This window comes from Glossina fuscipes, unplaced genomic scaffold (genome assembly GCF_014805625.2).
Source record: "Glossina fuscipes isolate IAEA_lab_2018 unplaced genomic scaffold, Yale_Gfus_2 128, whole genome shotgun sequence".
Classification (NCBI taxonomy): Eukaryota; Metazoa; Arthropoda; class Insecta; order Diptera; family Glossinidae; genus Glossina; species Glossina fuscipes.
The window spans coordinates 186860-210929 of NW_023998471.1; the positions used below are offsets into that span (position 1 = coordinate 186860).

General features: G+C 33.7%; 1 protein-coding gene across 1 annotated transcript in view; it reads right to left on the bottom strand.

Moving 5' to 3' along the window:
• Nucleotides 1-13682, bottom strand: part of LOC119640777 (protein similar-like) — a gene marked incomplete at its 5' end in the record, with an annotated part of 36527 nt that extends 22845 nt beyond the window's left edge. The window contains 3 exons of the mRNA XM_038039003.1: nt 288-1251; nt 1564-1991; nt 12827-13682. Of these exons, the coding sequence (XP_037894931.1) occupies nt 288-1251; nt 1564-1991; nt 12827-13682 (2248 nt within the window). The remainder of the gene's footprint in view (nt 1-287; nt 1252-1563; nt 1992-12826) is intronic.
• Between the last annotated feature and the right edge of the window lie 10388 nt (nt 13683-24070).

Sequence of the window (24070 nt, forward strand, 5' to 3'; positions counted from 1 at the left end):
TAAAAATAAATAAAAGAAACATTAAAAAAAGTACGTTTTTATTAACTGGCCTATTAGGTGTAATCGCTGCTGCTTAATAAAATATAACTTCTCCACGTATTTTTAACGGAAATTGCTTTTGCCCATTGGCAATTGTTATTCCGCCGATTTTTTTAAAATTTTTCTTTAATAAATTTCTTCAATTTTTATCATATTTTTATTGTTATTTGACTTTTTTTTTCTTTATTTTTGTTTGTTTTCATTCTTTTGTTCTGTGTAATGTTGTCGCTCCACACGCTTATACTTACAATTCTTTTCATAAATATTTTCGAATGTATCCTCAATGGTATCGTAAAGAATCGGTGCCGTTGTTAGTGTTGTATTGAATTTCTCCTTTTTCGAATTTATATTTAAATTGCTTATTAGTTGTTGCTGCTGTAGCTGTTGTTCATGTTGTGTTTGTTGCAACTGCTCTTGCAATTGTTGCAAACATTGTTGTTGTAATTGTTGTTGTTCTCGTACGCCATTAAAAGTGCGACCGTCAATATTATTACCACTGCTACCAACAGAGCAATTCATATTTGTACCGCCGTCATTACTGCTACTACTACCACCATCACCGCCACCAGCAACGACACCACTACTGCCGTCATCACCATTACCGCCACCATCATTGCCATTAACGCTGGCACTATTAACTCCACGATTTGCCAAACTCGTGGTAGTTAAACAATGATCATTCAATATTGATAGAGTGCCATCGCCTGTGCCGCATAGTAAAGCCGCCAATTCACTAGAATCTGTTGTAAAGACCGTTTGTGGTCGTTGTTGCTGTTGCTGTTGCGATATTTGTAAAGAGTTTTGCTGCTGTTGCTGTTGTTGCAACGGCGAGGGAGACATTGAAGACACTGTAGATGCCGGTGAAGAGCATAACGAATTTGAAAATTGTTGATTGAATTGCTCACGCTGCTGCTGCTGTTGTTGCTCTTGATAGTTTAATGTTTGTTGCAATTGCAATTGCTTTTGCATTGTCTCTGTCTCTTTAGTGTGCATATTTAAATCTTCGCTGGTGAAAGTATTATTTCCGTACCACATAAATTCGTCGCTAGTTAACAGCGGTAAATCGTCCTGTTCGTTCATCGGTATATACGGAGCGCGCATTGTCAAATCATCCATGTCATCAACATTCATCGTATAATATGGAAAATCATCCTCTTGACTTAATGAGTTTGGGCTGCACAAAGACGGTAAACTGCTGCTGCCTTCGGGACTCTGCCAAAAACAAAAAAAAAGAAGAAAAAGATGAAAGAAAAAACAGAAAATAAACAAAATCATTGAAATGATAAAGTGGTAGCCTGTGCAGCCTAGTTCAAGTATTTCAAAATATTTTCAAGTGTTTATTTGTTAAGCTCGCATTTAAGAGTTAGTTAAATAAACAGCAAAATATTCAAACACTTCTTTTGGTGTTTTAGAAAATGATGTTAAACAAATAAACCAGAAAAAAATGTATATATATGTGTATATATATACCTATATATAAATATCAATACAAACAAAACAAAAAAAAAAAAAAGCGATTCTTACCGTTGTGGTAACACCCGCTGGTGATAATAAATGCTGCGAGCAATTGGTATCATTTGACTCGTCACGATAACTGATAAATGGATCGATATTTGTAGTATTGCTGTTGTTGCTACTATTACCACTACTGTTATTAACGACACTAGAGTTATTTACGTTTGCCGGATTGATAATGCTTCCAGAAGGTGCGGCCACCGCTGCTTGTTGATATAACGCTGAGTTATTATTGTTTGATTTATTTGCTTGCTGCTCGTTGACTACAGATGAGTCCAACGAATTAATATCGTCTGGCAAGAGACTACCATAGGAGCCCATTAGACCCACTAACATCTCACCAAACAAAGGTGCCGACTCGTCTAACGGTATGCACGCATCCACCGCATTCGGAGCCACTAACTGGCCGGTGAAATCATCGGGTTCTTCTTTAAGCACTAGAAAGAAAAAAAAACAAAAAAATCAGTTTAAAACGAAACAGCGTCTCAAGCTCATATTCGCCCTGAGACGAATTTAAATATCCGAAAACAATCGGAAATAAAAACGTTTCCCCAGATATAGATAGGCGAAATGAAATGATTTAAAAAAGATCTGTTGCTCAATAACGTGCATTAAATATCACATACCCCTGTTTATTAACTTTTTTTAATTTTCCTAACTTATTATTCGAATACATTTTATTAGATTTTTTTTTTTTTTTTTTTTTGCTCAGTAAGAGCTTATTTCAAGGGTATTTCTTTTATTCTTATACAGTTTTTTTAATTGAATGATTTCAATTGAAAGTAATTGAATGCTGCATAAATGAGATGATTTATATTTATGATACTGTTAATGTTTGCTGATATCCTACAGAGTCAAGTGTCGGTAATATGAAGTTCAACTGATGTTTTCTCGGATAAGGTTGCCATCATTTTATTGCTGAATACTTGCTGAGCTAAGGTAATATGTCTTCTCTTCTTGTATGGTAAAATTTATTTAATTCCTAATAAAATCGATTATCGATTGTGAATATATTTGGTATGATTTTTGGGAAAGCATTTCTATAAATTGTGAAGTTCGGATATATCAAAAAATTTCTGGAACTTCTTCGAGGTGCTTTACCTTTAAGAACTTTTGATTGCAATCCATCATCAATTATTGGAAACGTCGCCATGTAAACCTAGACTAGTCCGACTTTTTCAACTTGAAACAATTGAAAACCCTACAGTGGGACGCGGTTCACCATTAAACACCCTACGCAACTTCTTTGAATACAGTTATTCATATAACAATTTTTCAAAGTAAGTCTTTTTATGTGGAGCCGGGAAAAATGTGGCCCGATATGAAGCATTTTCAATAGCTTTCATTCTTGGGTCAAATCACGTCGCTATGTCAAATTTCATCAACACATTTCAAAGATTGCGTCCTGCAGGTTCAATACAAAAGATAAGGATAGAGAGACAAACAGAGAGACGGACAAATGGACAAGCAATCTTAAATCGATGCAAAACCTTATTATGGATCGATGAAGCTTAAATCGATTCAGAATCTGGCTCTGTGCGGATCTGTTTAATAAAAGTGGATCTATTTCAAGATCTTCTGAGTGTTGCACACGCCCGCACAAATTTTTTTATACCTGTCTACGACAAGTGGTGTGTCCGGGATTTTGAATTGAAGGTTAGAATCTATTGTTTTGCCATGGGACTTAAATATGGAACCTTTATATATAGTCAATATAGTCAAGTTCGGACTTTGGCTGCTGCTAACATAAGAAGTCGTCCCCCAGGACATTTTTGGAGGAACTAGCCCAAGAAATTTACATTAATGCAATACTTTTGTAGGATTTGGGAAAAAAAAGGACGGTTCTCGTTTGTTTGGGAAGCTTTTTTTTAAATTTACACAATTTCGTGCAAAAACAAGAAGACGTAATTCTCTTTCAGTGTATATTCCCTGCAGAAATCGCTTCGAATAACTACAACGTTTGCATATTTAAACGAACAAATTACTTGCAAAATATCCACCGACAGATACGGCCAATTCACAAACGATGGGTGTGTATTGAAGCGACTAAAGCTTTCTTACTTATTTGGGTTCTACATCTATTATATTCAAAATTGTTCTCGTCTTCATTTGCATATTATAAATATATACCCGCGCCGCAATGGTTGCCAAAATTCAGTCACTGTGACAATCACACTCAAAGTCTTAATTGACAATTTATACAAATAATTATTGTCGTCGTCATCGTCATTATGATTATCAGTGTGTACCTTGCATAAGTAGATAGAAATGTTAAATACTATGGCGTTCACACACAAAGTCAATGAATAGTAACGAGTAAAAAAATAAAATTCGGTAGTGACCGAATCTTTTATGACCATCAGCGTTATTCTAAAAATCTACAAAAAAGTAAGAGAACTAAATTTTCATGCTCTACAATATGAAGTGGATGCGGCTGATTTTTTCTATTTTCAAAATTAAAATTTTTGTCGCATAAACGTGCGGGGCCCTGTGGGCGTGTCATTTGAGCGCTTTCGATCAATTCAAAATTATTTTGCAAATTTGTAGGCGATACCTTCATTTCCACTAACGGAGGAATGTTTATCACAAGTACTACAAAGTTGCGCAGGCAGACGGATGGACAGACGGGCATGTATAGATGCATTCCTGGCCAAGCGTTTATATACATTATGGGGCTTTTGAAGCTTATTTCTGACCCTGATAATCGGATTGAAAAATTAAATTTTGATACATTTGTACTATTGGGCAGGCATGGTCAATTTATTTATGCCCATAAAATATGCCTTCAAAAAAGTTTGCACATTTATCGGTCGCAATTTACGAGTAATGAGCATTAAATCAATTTTTCATTCCTTCATTTTTGCGGCCAGGAGAATGTCTACAACAAATATTACGCAGACGGACGGACGGGCAAGCCTACATCGATGCTTAGAATTCGATGCTGATAAAGAAAATATGTACATTTTGGCGGGTCGCTGATGGTTCCTTCAGGGCGTTGCAAACGTTTTGACAATATGAATATACTCCTCATCCTTCGGCGATGGGTATAAAAATTAAAAAGCTTTGTGAAAAAAGTTGTACGCCTTTTAGTGAATGTTTGTTGATAAAAAAAAAAAAATTTGTTAACTAAAAGTCAATCTACAAGCAAATAAACAGAATTGCAAATGCAGGTTAAAAATTTACCCACAGATAATCCCGCAGATAATATCACGCCTCGTGTCGATCTGTGCCTTTTCTTCTCGCGAATCCTATTCGCTATGATTTAAAAGAAATTTTTTTCAATTTTCATTTGATAAAAATTTTATAAGAAAAAAATTTTCGTTTCAAAGAAAAACTAACTTTTACGTTAAGAGCAGAAGAGAAGCAAATGCAGCCCAAGGATTTTTAATTATTCAATTCCTACAGAAACTTAGGAAAACTATATATATATATATATATATGAATACTTCCATAGGCAATGTCGGTCTATGCGTATAGCAAGAGAATCGTTTCCGTTTGAAGCCACATTCGATAAAAATTATTTGAATTTTCTTAAAATAATAAATGTTATTAAATTTTATGAGATGATGTTAAATAATTTAGCGTTTACTGTAGCAGAACTGCCTTCGAATTTGCTAAAATGAATATACGGGCCTCAGTTTTTTTCGGTCATTCTCCAAGCAATGCGTTCCATGATTTAACGCTTATATCATAAATTTTCTATTTTATATCACTTTGTCGTCTGCAGTTTACGAATAAAGGCTGAAAAAAGGAGAAAAAGCCAAAGAAAAATAAAACAACAAATCCAAAGCAATCACAATATTTCGCAGTGACGTCAATTTACGTGCTTGTAGAGACATTCTATGTGCTTGGAGGAGAGAGTATTCTAATTTATTCGGCTTGTAAAGCACCCTTCACTAGTAGAGATAAGCATCTAAAATCTGGGCTCGATAATGGTTACCTCTTCATTTTCTTTCGTTAGTTTCTTTCTATATAGAAATTTTTTATTGACCCTAGGCCAACCAAATTGATTCCATTCTACGAACTCTTGTAAATATTATCCTCTTTCAAATAGCATTGCACAGCAGTAGCTCTTATTACAGAATGCTGTACCCTTTATCGTTAAGCAAGACAATTGTGGTATCGTTGTGACAGTCCTTGCAGAAGCAGTTCAATCATTCAATCATTTGCTTCTGCTTTGCGTCATATCCTGGCAAACACAGATTTATTGAAGAGAATTGCGAGGAATTTCCAAAAGACTTCCCGCTGCATTGATGGGAGGATTATTTCAAAATCCTTACATTAGAAAGACATGCATGTGTGGTGGAAAGTAAGTGACATTTGCCCTTATCCTTCGAACAGTTCTGTATGCGTAAAGTGGTTTTATAGGATCTACGTGAGTTACATGCTGCGATGTGGCCAGTCAGTCTTAATGCCTTTTCTGGTACAACAGTATTCTCTTTAACCTAGTGTTCGTAACTCAACGCATATGTGGCGAAACAGAAGTATTCTTGTTTACTCTATTTCCACAGACTATAACATATAAGCCTTACGCACACTTGATACCTTGTTGGAAAGTTTATAGGCATTAAAAAGTAACGCTAGGACTTTTAGTTAATTATTCTGAATTTCAGATTTAAGTTAACGAATAGTCGTCGCATCTAAGATAAAGTTTTCTTTTAGGGAGAAAATTTTAGATCGCGATCATTAGTACTGATGATGATTGAGAAACTTTAGCAATACTAAGCAATGGATTTAATAAAAACGTCTTGAAGAAGTGGACAAAAATCACAAAAGATCTAATAGAATTTTATCTATAGTATAGATCTCAGTTCGTACCATACGCATTGCTGAAAACTATACTTAGATAGCTTTAAAAAGATCTCCATTCATATCTTCTTTAAGATTTTTGGATGCGCCAGCATTTGTACAGTTGCAAAATGCGTATATCCATCAATCCCCCGACTGATCTTGTAACAGATACGATCAAAAAATGTGAAAATTTGAAAAGTTAACCTTACAGTTGGTTGTCTGGCACTCTGAAGGAGCAGCACTCATAAGAGAAAACATTATGTGTTTTTATCACATCTTATGTGACTTGGTTATACAGCAAAATTAATTAATCACAAGAACCACAAATGAAAGAATGTCTTATGACCTGTAACGTCTGTGCGATATAGGTCAGAAGATTAGTGTAAGTCTGAAATTTAAGCAAATTTATATTGAATTGGACAAAAAGATGCTACTTACAACCTGTAAAGTCGATTGAGTGCAAGCATTGTCATGTGCATTGTAAAGTGGATTTAGTGCAAGAATGTACAGTAGATTACTTCACGCACAACATCACACAACTGTTTTCTATTAAAACTCAGAAACTTTCATATATTAACTTGAAATGATTGATATCCACGATTACAATGTTGATCATCTGTTAAAAAAATTGATGACTAGAGATAGTCTCTGAAATATGTCTTGCTCTGCGCAGAAAAGCCCTCGCTATAAGTAAAAAAGAAAATGGGTAGCTGATTGAAAGGGTAAAGGGAAGCACATAAGGGCAATAAAAAACGAGGACAATTTCCATTATCGTTTTAGAAATGTAGAGCGATTCCTCCCCTTATCAGGCATGATCTGAGACAATTTCTATGGAGACTATAGGTATGCGCTTAAGGCGGCTGATATTTAAATTTAGGGTAAGTAATCTTTTAATAGTTTAGGATTAGGGATTAAGTTGGAAATATGGCTTGATCTGTTCAGCAATGCGGTCCCAGTAAATAAGAAGGCCATACTAAACGGATAGCTACGAAAAAGAGTAAAAGAGATAAGAAAAATAGGGTAATAAGGAAGAGGGTAACAGACATGTATTAGCAGAGGAATCCAGTGCATGTTCAGCGCGAAACAGCAGATAAAAGACACATTTCCAATTATTACATAGGTTCGTTCGATCAGTTGATTGTTACAGCCACATTCTGGCCTTGTGACCGATCACTATTGATATTCTTGTCATGCTTTCTGTTATATCGCACACGATTTGATATCAATAGCCAAAGGAAAACTTTTCAATGTCAATTTCGTTACACAACAAAGTTAAGAAAGTCACGAGAGCCACACAAAGAAAAATATTGCCTTGTCACTTGTGACGTATCAGTTGTAGAGCTTAGATTCATTAGATCTGTTATGCGTTCTCCTGAACCAGCTCATGCCGGCATCTGACAAATCGAACTCGTGATGGACGTAAGGAAAAATTGATATTCTTATGATTTCTACGTTGCTTACGGTATCTTCGTTCCACGACTGCTTACTAAGTGATGAGAATGCCAGATTTCGAATTTTATATCATTTTTTTTTTTTCAAACTATCAATATATTATAATTAATTACTTTTTTATGATACAATAAGCAAAAGCGACATTTTTATATATACAATATTTTTATTGAGCCAAGACAGAATAGACAGAATAGATTCATAGTAATCATTATTTTTAATTACCCGCTATATAGCATTGGCTGCAGCAAGAAATCATTTGAAATTAATTTATAAAAAAAATTCTGTTTGTTGTTGTTTGTAAATTATTTACAGATATGAGTTCTATGTATATATGTACATTCGTATCGCTTAATGAAAAGGGGCCAACGAAAAAATTTCGCAGAGATAAAGTCGCTTTTTTCTTATAAGTAAACGTAAATAATAGTTGATAACGGCCTACAATGTGCTTAAAGGTGCCATGTAGCTAATACATTACAAAAAGCACAATAACAGAAAAGAAATCATGATTTTTTTACGAGTAACGACTTTGTATTAAAATTATTATGGTTAAAAAAAAAAAAAAGCTCTAAAACCTTAATGACTAAATTTATTGAAATGAAACTTAAAAGAAAAAAGCTTCTGTTTTCATTTCATTTAAAGAGACGCACGATATACGTAATGGGCTTGCAACGAATCCCAGATGACCGTCATTTCGAGTCTTTTATTATTATTTTTGTTTTTTTAATAGCCAACGAGTCAGAGGATGTCCCCTGTGTACAAGCGTGCACTGTGGGGATCAGAGGGGGCTTGAAGAGAGTGAGTACAATCTGTGAACGTTCGTTTGTCTCGGTAACATCAGATACGACGGGAAAGATCACTGCTGACAGATTGTTCCAAAGGCGGGCAGTGTGATTGCAAAAAAGTATGTGACACTGAGTGCAACTGCGCCCGTTGGAGTTATTTTCCAGGCAATAGCAAGCCTGTCATTGTGGTTTTTTAGCTTTATTGATTAAAATTTTAATTGATTTCCACGGTATCGATGTACGGTATAATGTATTTATGGAGATATCACATCTGTTTTCATACTCGATTCACCGAATCAATCTAAGAAAATGTGCACCTGGTCTCAGTCAGTAACGATTGTTAAATGGATGTATGGATATATGGACTTACGGTTGAGAATCTCAAGTCAATTAAGCACAGACACACACACACAGTACATGAAACAGTTGCTATCAGCGTTCAGTGATTCCATGAGGGGTGACAAAGCAGCTTAAATGTGTTGTAAGGGTATTTGTAATCGGTACACATACACACACACACACATCTATATTTCTGTATATAGAACATTTGTTTCGAATAAGGGACGACAAAATTGAAAAGGATCGTAGGCCTATTAGAAGTAGGAGTACGTGTAACCGGGTATGAATATTGAAATTGAAAAACTCGCCAGGTTACTAGATTTAAATGAAAATTTTAAAAAATATTGTGATAATTGTTCATGGAAAAGAGAAAAAAACAAGAACGAAATATTGATCTTCAAATACAGATTTCTCAAGATTTTGTGGTTAAGCTTTTATTATGAACGACCGCATTCAAAAGCCGCAGAAAATTACATTTTCGCTAAAAAAAACCAGGCGATACAATACACAGTTAATTGTTTACACCTTAAGTTAAAAAATTAAATTTATTTATACAAATAATATAAACGTTTACTTATTTATAGTGGGAGAAAAAACTCTGGAGAGTATCACTTGACTGCGCAATAATTTAAAATAGGCGGTAATTAAATAAACACTTCAATGTTATATTTTAAAAAAAGGCACACAAAAAAAGAAAAAAATTTTTTGCAAATTTGGAAATTTTACTCATTAATATATGAAAGGATGGGGAAAAGAAACCGTTGGTTGTACAAGAAAAGTGATTTACAGCAATCGCAATAATTGCACAGTCATGGTCGTAGATAGCATAACAGATAGCACTAGCAGAGATATCGGAGCTTGTGTGTGTATTGTAATCAGTAGAAATTTTTCAAAATATTTCAGCTAAATGGTGTTCTAAGCGCAATAAGAAGGGCTGATAATGCAAATGGTCAGAAAAGTTTCGAAAGCCCTTTAGAGAGTCACTATGCCAACCATAATAATTTTCTTTTCTACTCACCACTGTAAGATGGGTGTACACTCATTTTGTTTTTTTTTTTTTCTATAATATATGTAACACCTAAAAGGAAGAGCCTATAAAGTATAAAGTATTCTTGATCAGTGTGAAATTCTGAGTTGTTTTAGCCATGTCTGTCCGTCTGTGTGTCCGTATGCCTTTGTTGCCACTCTCTTGGCCGCAAAAAAGAAGACATTGGAGGTTTCTGCACGCCGGTTGGTATTGAAAATGGGCGAAATTGATCAGAACAAAAGCGCGCTGTGAAGCGTAAACTGAACGCAACTTAGTTTCTTTTAACTAAAATTTTTGGATTTTCCTCGTTACTCGGAAATTATTAAAGTGAGAAGGCTAAAACATTCCAAATTTGCTTTGCGACACATTTTAATCTCTAGGCCCAAAAATGGATGCAATCGACCATGCCCACACAAAGTCACAAGAAATTAAATATTTATTTTTTTAATTTTTTTGAGATTTTATGCTTATTTATCGTAAGATAACCAAGCCAGAATGTTCAAAACTGTTTTGTACACTCCTTAAGTGAAGATATATGCGGTAGATATCGCGATTAATTTTTTCTTAATAATACTAGCAGTATAGGTATTAAATAAAAGAACTTAGAGAGCAGAATGCGAAGAACATAGTGGTGGGTATGCGAAATTCGGCCTCTGCCGAATATAAATCTCTTACTTATTTTATTCTTCCGTAAAAAATGGAGATATTATGAGAAATTTGATAAGAAAAGAACCTCGAGGTAAAGTCAACGGATCCATGTCTATCTTGAATCAATGTCTGCTAATTAATGGCGATCCAACTTTACACAAAAAGAAACTGTCGTAGTTTTATTATGGAGCAAACACAAACCCAAATATCTTAATTTTCATGGCCTCAGCTGTGGAAAAGAAAACAAAAACTAAAAGAGTTATACCCGTCTTAAAAGGTCATATCTTTTTGCGATTTTTTATCGAGTTATTTCTGCTTATCGACTTAAATGACCCGCTAAATATTTCAGAATGATGTGCGGAAATGATTGGAAGCTGAAGAGGCCGTATTATAGGCGATTACTACTTTAAAGATTTTTTCTCGAAATCATGAGTTTGCACATGATTGTATCGCTCGTTTTAATTTGCTTAATTTTCATCTCAACGCCTGTAAATTTTTACATCAGTTTCTAAACGAAGCCCTCTAGTGAGCGTAAATTTTTTTTTATCTTATTAAAGGAATTACAATTTGCTATGCCTAAGTTTAAAGTTTATGTGAGAGAAAGTGGACAGTGCGGAACCGTTACCATTCCTTACCGCAAAATATAAGAGATCTAGTAGGGTGCACTCATCGTTAAAATCTATTATCACCTTCGAGAATAGGTTTGATGGTTAGTTGCTTGTGTGAATATTTTTTACTATAAAACAAATTTGATGACCGCGTCGTCTTTTCTTTTTTTTTGTTTTCGTAATCTTTCTGTTTACACGTTATCACCAATCAACATACATTTCATCAAATTATATTGAGAGGAAAAGGAAGAAGAAAAATGTTTATAGCTTGTGTAGTTAACTCACAATTGTACAACAAGAGATAATTTTGTTATCATTTTATATATGTAAAAATAAAAATCCGAAAAGAAAATAAAAGCAAAATAATAAAAAGTTAAACAATTTTTTTTATTAGAAATGCATGTGCATGTGCATATTCATGTGTGTGCCCAAGGTCGGTGAGAAAGAAAAAACCAAACTATACAACTGTATTCGGTTTAGAGGCGAAGACGCAAATATACAGATATATGCATATGTAACGAAATGTTTTGATTTTTCTTCTTTAGTGTTATATTATATCTACAGACACACTGGGGCCTTATCTAAACTAATAAATGGCTCTTTAACTTTATACATAAAGATCCCATTTCAGTTTACTTATGCTCACATCTATTATCAGTTGATTAATTGCTATAGTTTGTAAGTTTGAGATTTTTTTTCATTCTTCAAAGATTATATTAATATTTCGTTTAGTTACCACATGAACACATTACTCAGAAAATTAACCCAATTTCTATTTCTGATATGATAACATCGGCCACGAGTCCGTAGGACAAATTGCAACTTTCTTAACTCAACTAGCTACGGTTTAAGGAAACATAAGCTTAAAAAACTGACCGAAAGACGGACGAGCTAGTAATTTCATGCAGGTCCGTTGCATAGTTTTGGACGTCATAGAAAATAATTTCGTTATGAGTAAAATGAGTAAAAGCACTATAGCGGGCCGTTGCCCACCATAACATACTTTGCGCCGCCATGTAGGTATTCGAGTAAGCATTTTTCAAAATTCGAGTAACATTAGAAAAGGAAGTGCTCGAAAAAGTGGTCCCATACGAACCAAAATACCTGCTTGGTGAAAGCACGTGACTGTTTGAAATTTAAAGCAAAATGTCCCAAAAATTTGCGACCTGCAGGACAATACAAGGGGAACAAAGGGGCAGAAGAGATTAGATCGATTCTGAAAGTGATTCTGATTGAATCGGTATGCCAAACGGTGGATCTATCTCAAGCCCTGCTGGCTGTTTCACGCATCTGCACATAGTTAATGCACTCTTGTATCAGAGGTGATGTCAGGTGTAAAAATAGCAATAATGACAAATTTTTAAGCATTTCAAAATTTGCCCTCTTTTTGGAAACGACTTCTTCGTTTCGTACGCAAACCCGAATTGAGCACATCGCCTAAGAGTAGTACAGTCAAATTTCTACTTCTATCGGAACCTTCTTCTTCTTTCTTCTTTCAAAGTTGCTAGGAGCAAACAGACGGACGGACGGGCGGACAGACATAAATTTACAACTTTCTACGAAATTCGCAAGCGTATAAGATGTTGTGAGTAGTAGTGAAAAATAAAACATTTTGTTCTACTTACTTGTTAATTCGGTGGCATCCTCAGCGAATGTTAAATATCCTTTATTCATATCTTGATTCAATGATTTCTGTAATGACTGTTGGGTTGGCTGTTGCTGTTGTCCTGAAATGGCAGCGATGATTTTATCCGTTTGTAAAGATTTCAATTGCGACAACGGTGTAAAAACTGAAGCTGTCACGGACTGAGCTCGTGGCACCCCATTCGGCGATTGCAATTGCAAAACCGATGACGTCGATGTGGTTGTCGGTATGTTATTGATAATCGGTGCGGCACGTATTATTGACGATGTTACAGTTTTGGGACGTTTCTCTTCGACGTATTGTGTTTTTACGGCCGCTAAAGGATAACAATTATTTTGCAGCAATAAAGCGGCGGCGGCAGCGGCAGCAGCAGCAGCAGCAGCAGCAGCAGGAGCAGTAGTAGAAGCAGTAGCAGTGGAAGTGGTAGTGGCGGTTAGTTTAGCAGTGACGGGCGACGTTGCTTTATTTTCAAATATACTCTGAGTTACCGTCGTAGTGGGTATATGAGAATTTATTTGTATTTTTATTTGTTGTTCGGGATTTATGATTTTATTGTTAACAGAATTGGAAGAAATAGTCGCCGATATTGTATCATTTTTATTTACTGTTGATGGCTGTATCTCAACACTAGGTATCTCTGAAACTTTGAACGGTTTCTTGGTTTCAATTTCCTGTGTTATTTTTATATTCACGCCTTCCGCTACGACGTCACACTTGTTTCGATCAATTTCAATTATCGTTTGATTGTTTGTTATTAGTTTCAAATTATTTTCATTGTTATTATTATTATTTTCATTATTTCTCAACTTTTCAACTTGAAGTTTATTAAATTCTTTGTGTTGTTGCAAAGTAAAAATTTCTTGTTTTTCCTCCAAATTACTAAAAACAAAAAAATTTATTTTTCTAGACACTTTTTTTATATCAAGATTTGCTTTCTTTTCTTATTTAATTAATTTATTTATTTATTTTTTTTTTTTTTTCTGAGATATTAAGAGCGCTTGGACTAGTAAGCACTAACTTATCCATCCAGCTTGTTTATGGTAAGAAATTAAGCAAAAAAAAAAAATAAAATTTTTTTTCCATCTTCGCTTTATTTAATCGAATTGTTTACTGCCCACGCTTGCATCATAGTTAAGCACGTGATTTTTTTTTTTTTTGTTCCATTTTAATTCTTCGTTTTTCATTTACTTTTAAATTCTTACTGATGTAAGTTTATTGCAAATGCAATCAACAAAAGCACAAAAAAAAAACAGACGAGATATTGCAAAAGCAAGAAAGAGAGAAGGAGAGAGCGAGAGCAGCTGATAAGGTAACTGTAAATATTTCAATGCATTCACAAAATGCACTTAAGAGAGCATATGTTGTGCAAAAATTTAGGTGCATTTAAACTCTTCTTTTTTGTTGTTGCTTTGCTTTTAATTATTTGGGGAAAGAGACTTGAAAAAATAAGAGAATAATTTTTCTTCAAGCTTTTTTTTCTTCTTATCTCACCTTGTGATTTATTTTTTAGTAAAAAGCAAACAACCGGCAAATTCATCTAAAGCAATTGCATACATCCATCATGTATGGCTTTTTCATTTACGTATTTCGTTTTATTTTTTATCCTTTTTTTTTTTTCATTGTGTTTCACACTAAAGTGAACTGCTTGTTTTTTTTTTTTTTTTTTGGGGGGGGGGGGGGAGTAAATGCAGTTTATTTATTTTATTTTGTTTTGGTTTTTTTTTCATTATTTATACGTAAAATAGTGTACGATATAATGGCTTGATACGTAGGGTGTGTTGTATGCGCTTGGTTGCATTTTTTCGTGCTTACTAAGATTATTGTTATTATTATCATTTTTTTTTTTTTGAATCTTTCTCCCCTTCATTTCAAGTTCATTAGCAAATAATAAAAGTAAACAGTTGTTTTTTTTTGTTAAATGTTTAATTATAAAAAAAAAAATTTATATATATTTGTATTACAACTACAAATATCTACTATAGAAGTATTAATGAGTTGTTCTCGTTTTTATTAAATATTATTATATAACAAGGTTTTACTTTGCTGAGAAAATTATATCAAAAATGATTTTGAAAAGGCCATGTCTTTTTTTTTTAAATAACACACATATTCTGCATATATATTATGTTATATATCAATATATATGCATGTATAGATTATATTTTTTATAATCATATATACATTTGTATATATATATGTGTATACATATAAAATTTATAAATATGTATATATATGTCTACATTATAGAAAATTAAATATATATATGTATATATATATACACGCCTGAGTGGGCAAAAACAAAGAATCTCGACCAGCAACTCAATGGTCATGGGTTCGAACCTCAAGTGCGGTAGAATTTCCAATCAAGCTAATAGCCGTAGATGCTACCTTTAATCTTAGGGTTTATTTCTCTGGCTGAAATAAAAATAATAATAATAAATTTATATATATATAATTTGTATACATATGTATACAAAATGGACTAAAACCACTATAGCGGACCCTGGCCTACCCCTTAAATACGCTCCATCTTCCTACAATTATTCATATAACGACTTTTCAAAGTAAGGCGTTTTTTGGGAAGAGGTCGGAAAAGTTCCTTCTTGGGCCAAAAATGTCAAATGTGTGTAGGAAAATGAGTAGGCGATTGTATTTTTTTTTTTTTTGGATTACATTTCTTGAGCAATAAAACTTTTTTTCCGAAAATTTGTATAAAATTAAAACATTAAATGATAAAAGAGTCTAAATTGTTTTTCAGTTTGTATTGAAAATTTTGAGCAACAAAACAGTTTTTCAAGAAAAATTTGTATAAAATAAAGAATATTAAATTCTGTTTAAGTCCGAAAAAGATACATTGCTAAAAATCGGGAATAACTTCTATACGCATGACAAATTGGCTTGGCAGATCTTTTTTGAGATATGCAAAAGTTGCGCAAATTTCGGGAATCCAGAGTAGGTTCTTGGCGTCCCATGACGATTCACGAGTCACTAAAGGGCTCGTTATTGGTGTGTACCAAAAGGAAAGAGGCAAGGATCCCAAACTGACACCAAGTGGAGAGAAATTTGATGACCGTGTACAAGACAAGATGACTGAGCTTGTTAAAGAATGCAATACCACCGGTGCTCTTGGTAAAGAAAAAGTAATCAACAACATCGACCAAGAGTATAAGTCGATAGCCGCAATTGAATTAGGCCATGAAGCTGCCGGATTCAATAATCTAGAAATGATTGTCGAATGCGTGGAAAACATAAGTTGTTGCGTCAGGGGTGTGAGCTCGCAGTTTGCAAATGTAAGATTGTTACTGGCTGGCGAAGTAAGTTTACACATTAGACGCTCACATACACTACACTTCCACTTACATCACATAAAATTATAAAAATTCTTTAGGGCAAATTTCTCTTTTGAACCCCCCAATTTCGGCGAGCTAGTCAGATCCTGTTTAGAGCCCTTTAAGTATGGTAGATGTGTATCAAATTTAATCAAAAGATATCAAAACTTGCGGCCTGTACATTGAATGGAAGACAACAAAGCGGACATGCAGCCAGACAAGGTATACTGGAAAGTGGATCTATCTGATGCCCTTTTGGACGTTGCATTCAACCGCACAAATTTGATATACCCTTGTATAGCAGGTGGTGTGGAGCACGAAACTGTAACCGGATTAACGGATTTTGAAAAGAGCTGGCGCTGAGAAGTCCGCATAGAAAAAAAACATATATTATATATATAAACATATATTATATATATATTATTTTATATATATATATTATTTTATATATATATATTATTTTATATATATATATTATTTTATATATATATATATATATAACATTTGAAATCATTAAATGAAATATTGCGTTGAATGTACGTCTCCCTCAGGCTGCTGTCGCATCTCTTAAGCAAGTCCTCCATATATTTTCCGTAGATTATTTTATGCAAAGGCTCTCCAGCTCTTTAGAGAATCTTCTGTTATGAACTCAAGCGACCTAAGACATCGTCCTTGAATTGTAAAATATGTCAAAATACCGAAAGGAAGAGAAATTAGAAACAATTCTATCAGATGAGCACTGCGTCAACTTCTTCGCACAAAGTTATGTTCATTGGGTAAAAACATACGACCAAACGTTCCGCCCCAAGATGAGTTGATCTCTGGTGTGAAATCCTTAAGAGTTTTTTCTGTGTGTTTCGAGCAATGGTTTATGGTTTTGTTTAAATGTTTATGTTCTCATAACCCAACCTTCTTCCCCTTTCCCAAGCACAACCAAGCCAAATCAATCATCTCTGGGACTTCGTTAAAAGCTTTACAGTATTTGTGCTACTTATGCTTCAAGTCCTTCAATTCTTTTTAGTCTGTAGCAGATCTAAATTTGAAATTTACCGTTTAAATGAAACGACCAGAGAGGGTTACGTTTGGATTTTATACTATTTTGTGTGTTTTCTTTTATTATTTGTTACATTTCATTTCATAAGGACTTCGCGTTTTAAAAAAGCCACCGAGAAGCTCAACAACAAGACTGTAAAGGAAAAAAATACAGTACTCGCGTTAATACAATCAGTTGGAGATCGCAGAAGTGATGACTGATTGTCTACGAAAAAAAAAAAAAATTAATTTTGTATCAACTACTTAATAACGTGAGACATAATTAAAAACTGACAATAAATTACGCAACGACAGCAAATTGCATAATCGTTTTCCTTCGCTGTAATATTTGGCCAAAAAAAAAAAAGTAAATAAATAAAAACTGCAGGTAGAACGCTTTAAATTCATTGAAATTGAAATACCGCAGCCGTAATGAATTGTTAGCATATGATCACGTTTTAATTGTTAATAAGTAGAAAAGAAAAAAACAAAAAAAACAAAAAAACAAATAGGTAACTAGTAACAAGTAAGCAAACTATACTCCCGGCCGATCATGCAACGAATCTTAAACACTCACTATGGCGCGAAAGCTATGCATTATAGAAACTAATCGTAAACACGGCACAGGCCCACTTATCTCGATGATGAAATCCCGATTACCATCTAAAAAGCTTTTCTTAAAGCACCGGAAGGGAGGGAGGAAGGGAGGGTGGGAGGGGGGGGGGGAGGACCCGAAGGTAGCTAAATCTGATACGTGGCCCTTAGCTAAGAATAAAATCCGGCTTTCAACAAAACATTTTCATATGATTAAGCATTACAAAACGTGACGGATGGACGGATGAACGGTTGGACGAGGACAAGACAAACTAAATCAACCAAAATGATTAAAAACGCACCAATTGCAGTGAGATAGTATGAGTGAGTTGAAAAACGTAACATACCTCCATAATAGCGTTAATAATATTAAATACATGGACTTTTATTGCAAGAAAGAACAACAACAAAATGCAGAGCATATAATAATAAAAAATATTTAACGACAATTGAACGATAATTTAAAAATTGTTTTTCGTTTCAATTTCATCGTCCACACATGCAGTCAACTGAACTTTACCTTATAGATATAGTTACGCAAAATTATTTAACTTAATGTGAAAATATATATCAAAAAAAAAAAAAAAAAAAACGAAAAGAAGAAAAAGATAAATGACATATCTACTAATTGTTATTATCGATGTTTTTGATAAGATAAATAATATAATATATTGACTTATTTATCAACGGGAAAAGTGATAAATGAATTTTCAAATGAGCACAAGAGACATACATATATTTTTCTTTTGTTTTTATTTCTTCTAAGCTCAGGTCGACTCTTTTTTTTTCTACTCGACTATTCGCTTGTTTTTCTTGTTTTTTCTTTAACAAGTTTCAAAGTTAAACGAAATATTTTTTGCCGTTAATCTGTTAGTGCTTGCGTAGACGACAAAACGGATCAATAAAGTCATATCTGATTAGCGTTTCTATACGCTCCACATAGCTAATAAACTAAATAGACCACGACTGTCGTAAATTTATATTTAGAAGAAAAAAAAGGGAATAGAACTTCTTGGATTGCGTTGGAGAAGGCAGGAATCTAGCTTTATAGAATTTAGTTCAGAATTGTTTTTGATTACTTTTTTAAAGTAAATTAAATTTTAGTTTGAATCATCACTTGCCTGAGTACCCGAGTAGACAAAGGATCTCGAATAACAATTCAATGATCGTGGGTTCAAATCTCGCTACAGTTTCAATAAAACCGATAGTGTCGTAAGACTTTAGTTCCAGAATATATATAGCGGCTCTGGCTAAATTGACTATAATAATAATAATAATAATAATACTCGAATTATTACGCTGCACTTTTTGTTACACAGTATCGTTACATTGACATAAATCGCATTACGAATGGAAAGCTCATATGCTTTCAATAATTTTTTTTATAATTTCAGTTTAGAATCATTTTTATATAATTATTCTTGAATTGTAGATCTCATGTAGGCTTGAAATGCTATGAAATTTGATTTAAATAATGAGCAAAAAAAAATTGTGTACAAACTTGAATGCAGCGTAGTATGCGGCAAAAAATACAAACTACTTGTAATAGAAGGGAAAAGGAGGCAATTATTGCAAGCAAATATATTTGAAACATTTATTTTTAATCATTTTTAGACATTTTTTTTGCAACAACTTTGGTGCTACATTCACAAGGTTCATAGATACTTTGAATAGTAGGTTTTATAATTTATTAATGTACGATTGCAATAACGTGTAGAAAACATATATATATATATATATATATATATATATTAGCTTGGGGAAAAAGAAATCCATTATTTTTATATGAACTTCAGGACTTTATTTTACATGCTTCGGATTGTCCGATTTGGGTCAAATATGCACCGTTTTGTTGTATGATTTGTTGCCATTTTAAAGGTAACTTTAAAATGCCTCTCTCATAGAAGTCCTGGTCTCTATTTGCAAAAAAGTCTAGTAGTCGATTTTCACAATCCTCCCTAGATTCCAATTTTCCATCATTAAAGAAATTTTGCAATGCAAGAAAAAGATGATAATCGCTTGGTGCCAAGTCCGGACTGTATGGTGGATGCATTAAAACTTCCCAACCAAGCTCCCGAAGTTTCTGGCGAGTCACTGAAGATGTGTGTGGCCTAGCGTTGTCCTGGTGGAACACGACACCTCTCCTGTTGGCCAATTTTGGCCGTTTCTGGTCAATCACTATCTTCAAACGGCTCAGTTGTTGACAGTAGAGATCAGAATTTAGCGTTTGGCCATATGGAAGCAACTCATAATAAATAATCCCCTTCCAGTCCCACCAAATGCATAGCAAAACCTTCCTGGCCGTTAGTCCTGGTTTGACCACCGTTTGAGGTGTTTCACCGCTCTTTGACCACGATCGTTTTCGCACAGGGTTATCGTATGTGATCCATTTCTCATCTCCAGTCACCATCCGTCTAAGAAGTGGGTCTATCTCATTCCGTTTGGCCAAGGCTTCGCAGATGGAAATTCGATCCATCATGTTTTTTTCTGTTAATTGGTGTGGCACCCAAACATCGAGCTTCTTTTTGAATCCAGCTTTGTGTAAATGGTTTAAAACTGTTTTATGGTCGATTTTTAGCTCCTGGGCGATGTTACGACTGCTAACATGCCGGTCAACTTCGATCATTTCTCCGATTTTTTCGACATTTTCGACGACTGGCCTACCTGTGCGAGGTGCATCTTTAACATCAAAAATTCCTGAATGGAATCTACGAAACCAAAATTGCACATAATTGGCTGTTACAGTATCGGAACCATAAACACCATTCACAATTTTAGCCGCCTGGCTTGCATTTTCGCCTTTGTCAAAGAAAAACTCTAAAATGTACCGAATTTTGTCTTTGTTCACTTCCATTTTTAACACGCTGTAACTCACAACTGAATGCACCAAACAAAAAACAGCAAAAGAATTTTTTTTACTGCGAAATGTCACCTTTCCAACGAGCATAAATCTGAAATTGTTTGATCGATACTTTACGAGAAATCTATCAGTGCAGCCATCTACCAAAAAAATAAAGGATTTCTTTTTCCCCAAACTAATATATATAATATATATATATATATATATATGTATACAAGCGATCACATATTTTATACATTATAACGTTTAAGCCATAGTCTACTTAAAGAGCGCTTAGCGATCATTAATTCCAAGCAATCTAAAATCCTGTAGTAACCTACATTAAGTGTAAAAAATTTCCCCCATATGTACTTACGAAGCCAGTAATTGGATCGAATGAGATACATAATAAAACTGAGAAAATAAGCCGATGGCAGTTTCTATACGAGAAGACTCTCTATTTCAAAGAAACTGTTTTATGCAAAATCCATCGTTAACTAAACATTTCTTTATTTGATTCCGATTTTTGCGATTTCGTTGCTCAATTTTTTGGCTCCATAAGGATTCAAGAATATGCTGGTAACGATTCCCGCATTTGACGGCTTTTATAACCGACATCTCTTGTATTGTAAGAATATATTAAGTTTGTGTAGATGTGTGCAACACCGACAAAGAGTTAAGGTAAGCCCCCCTTTTATTGTGTCGATTAATCCAGAATCACTTTTTGCAACGATTTAAACTCGTCTGTCTGTCTGTTTGTGCGGATGTATACAGCACCAACAGAAAGTGCTGCTTACCACAAAATAGACCTACCTTTTATTATATCGATCAAGTCAGAATCCGCCTCTACTATTTTATTTTCTTGTGTTCAATCTACAGGTCCCGTTTTTGCAGATATTTTAATGAAATTTCTCGCACTGACCTCTTTTGGCCAAAGGACGAATACTATTGAAAATGGTTCGGATTGGATCATTTTTTCAATCACTCTCATTACAAAGGCTTATTCTGAAAAGTTGTTTTATAAATAAACGAAGTACTGGTCGATATTTAATTGTGGGTCGTGTGTCCACAACAAGAGTTTCCACTTGCTTTAAGTTAAAAAGTTCGGAGTAGTGCAAGTTTATATGGCCTACTTTCGAACAATTGATGATTGATTTCGATCAAAAGTTTTCAAAGGTAAAATAATTCGATAAAAGTGCTTTTTCAAAATTCATGATTACCAAAACGAAAAATTAATTCAGAAAACAATACTTCTCCGATCTGGATTATGGATTTTTGCGAGTTGGGATAGGGCGTCACGTTTACTTTTCATCATCCATATGAGCTTCCCGTGTACTTAAATATCTAAAAATCTAAGGATTCTCGCATTTCGCATCTTCTCTAGCACACAAGTGGTCGTCTACTAAGCCCCTCAAAAACAACGGCTCCTATATTTCATTTGGACAACTTATATTGCTTGACCAAGCTTAACGATCATGTATATTTTCAAATGATGAAGCGAAAAATTCTCAAGTTGACTAATAGATAAAGAAAAGTCACCTCTTAAAAATCCCGGTAGTGGATTATTTGCAGACTTGGGGTAAAAATTTGTTCCTAAAAATTAATTGCCGAAAACTAAAGGAAAACATTTGCATGGAAAAGAGTGTTCATTGCGGGTGTGCATGGATCCGTAACCAGCATCACGTTAACCACGCTATCACCACTAACTAAGATTATAATCTGGATTGTTAAGTGTTGCAAAACAAGTTGAAATCTGCAGAACTGAAGAGTTTCAATATATCGAAGTAAAACTTTATCTCTAAAACTATTATTTATACCATCCCCTGGTGTCTTAATTTGAAAAAAAAAAAACACTTCTACGTTGCAAGAATATAATATATATTATTATATTATATATTTATGTATGACCTAAATTTTTGTATAAAATTTTTACTATAAAATTTTTATTATTAACTTATAATAATAGAACAGTTGTAAAACATAAATTTAATTATAATTTAATGGCCAACGAAATTGAAAATCGACCATAGAACAAAAAAAAGACATATTTTAAATATATTGAATAAATGTATTTTATGTAGAAATGAAAATTTTAAAATTTATTTAATCACCCACAAAATGAAAATTTTTCGTTCACTTGTCACGTATTAAACAAAACATATGTTTGCGAAATGAGCAAAACAAAAAAAACAACAACAATCAGGGATCTATATATAACCATCTACTCTGGACGGACGTGGAAAATATTTTTAAAAAAAACCTCTTTGAAATAAATAAAATAATTAACGCATTTTAAGCCTACATTTCGCCATATATATACGACTGCCTGCCATAGTGAGTTAATCTAAATATACAAGTCGAAAGTGGTAAAATGGTCAGTAAGATCCTTCAAATGCGAAATTTGGAATGAACAGGGTCTCAAAATAGTTAAGTAAAAATTAATATAATTCCTTTTAAATTCTTTTATAAATTTCAGAAAAAAAAACCATGAAGACGGATCAACTGATAGTTCAGACCAAAGTTTGCCATAAAGTCTAAAAGTTTATTGAAAACCTGTGCACTTTAATCTCTCGTTTGGCGCCTCGAATACGTCGAGTTTTCAAATCTGAATTGCTTTCAAATTTTTAAGCGATTTGTATCAGCAGGCATATCGACGAATCCACAAGCAGACTAATAAGTAATAATGAGCACAAATGATTGGTTCGAGATAATGAAGAACAGAAGGATGGGACATAAACGGACGAAAACAATCGAAACAGGCATAAATAAGAAGAGCTGGAAAGAAAGTCACATACATAGAAGCTTAATAAATCTGTGTGAAAGCTTAAAACCATGGGTCTCTATTCTACGCGCATTGACCGTCGATCTTGAATCCATATTGGCCTATGATACATCAGCTAATCATACTCATCATCATCAATAGCTGGCTGGTTGGTGTACGTATTGCCTGACACAATTAATAAAAATTTACAGAAGGACAGACAGTGGAATGGAACATAATCGACCCGATGCCTCACATTGATCAAATATCTTACAGAATTTACTTCTCTACAGAGTCTTATCCTCCTATGTTACCAATGTAGCGACAAAAGTGATAGATTTCTTGCTTTTGCGTAGCAAATTTAGAAAGAAATCAAAAAATGAACTGGTTTAATTTACATATAAAAATGCACACTTACACATGCATGTTTGTATATATATATACATACATACCTGCATACATAGATACATACATACATACATATATATATATACGTACATACATACATACATATATGCATACATACATACATACATATATACATACATGCATACATACATATATACATATATACATACATATATACATATATACATATATACATATATACATACATATATACATATATACATATATACATACATACATACATACATACATACATACATA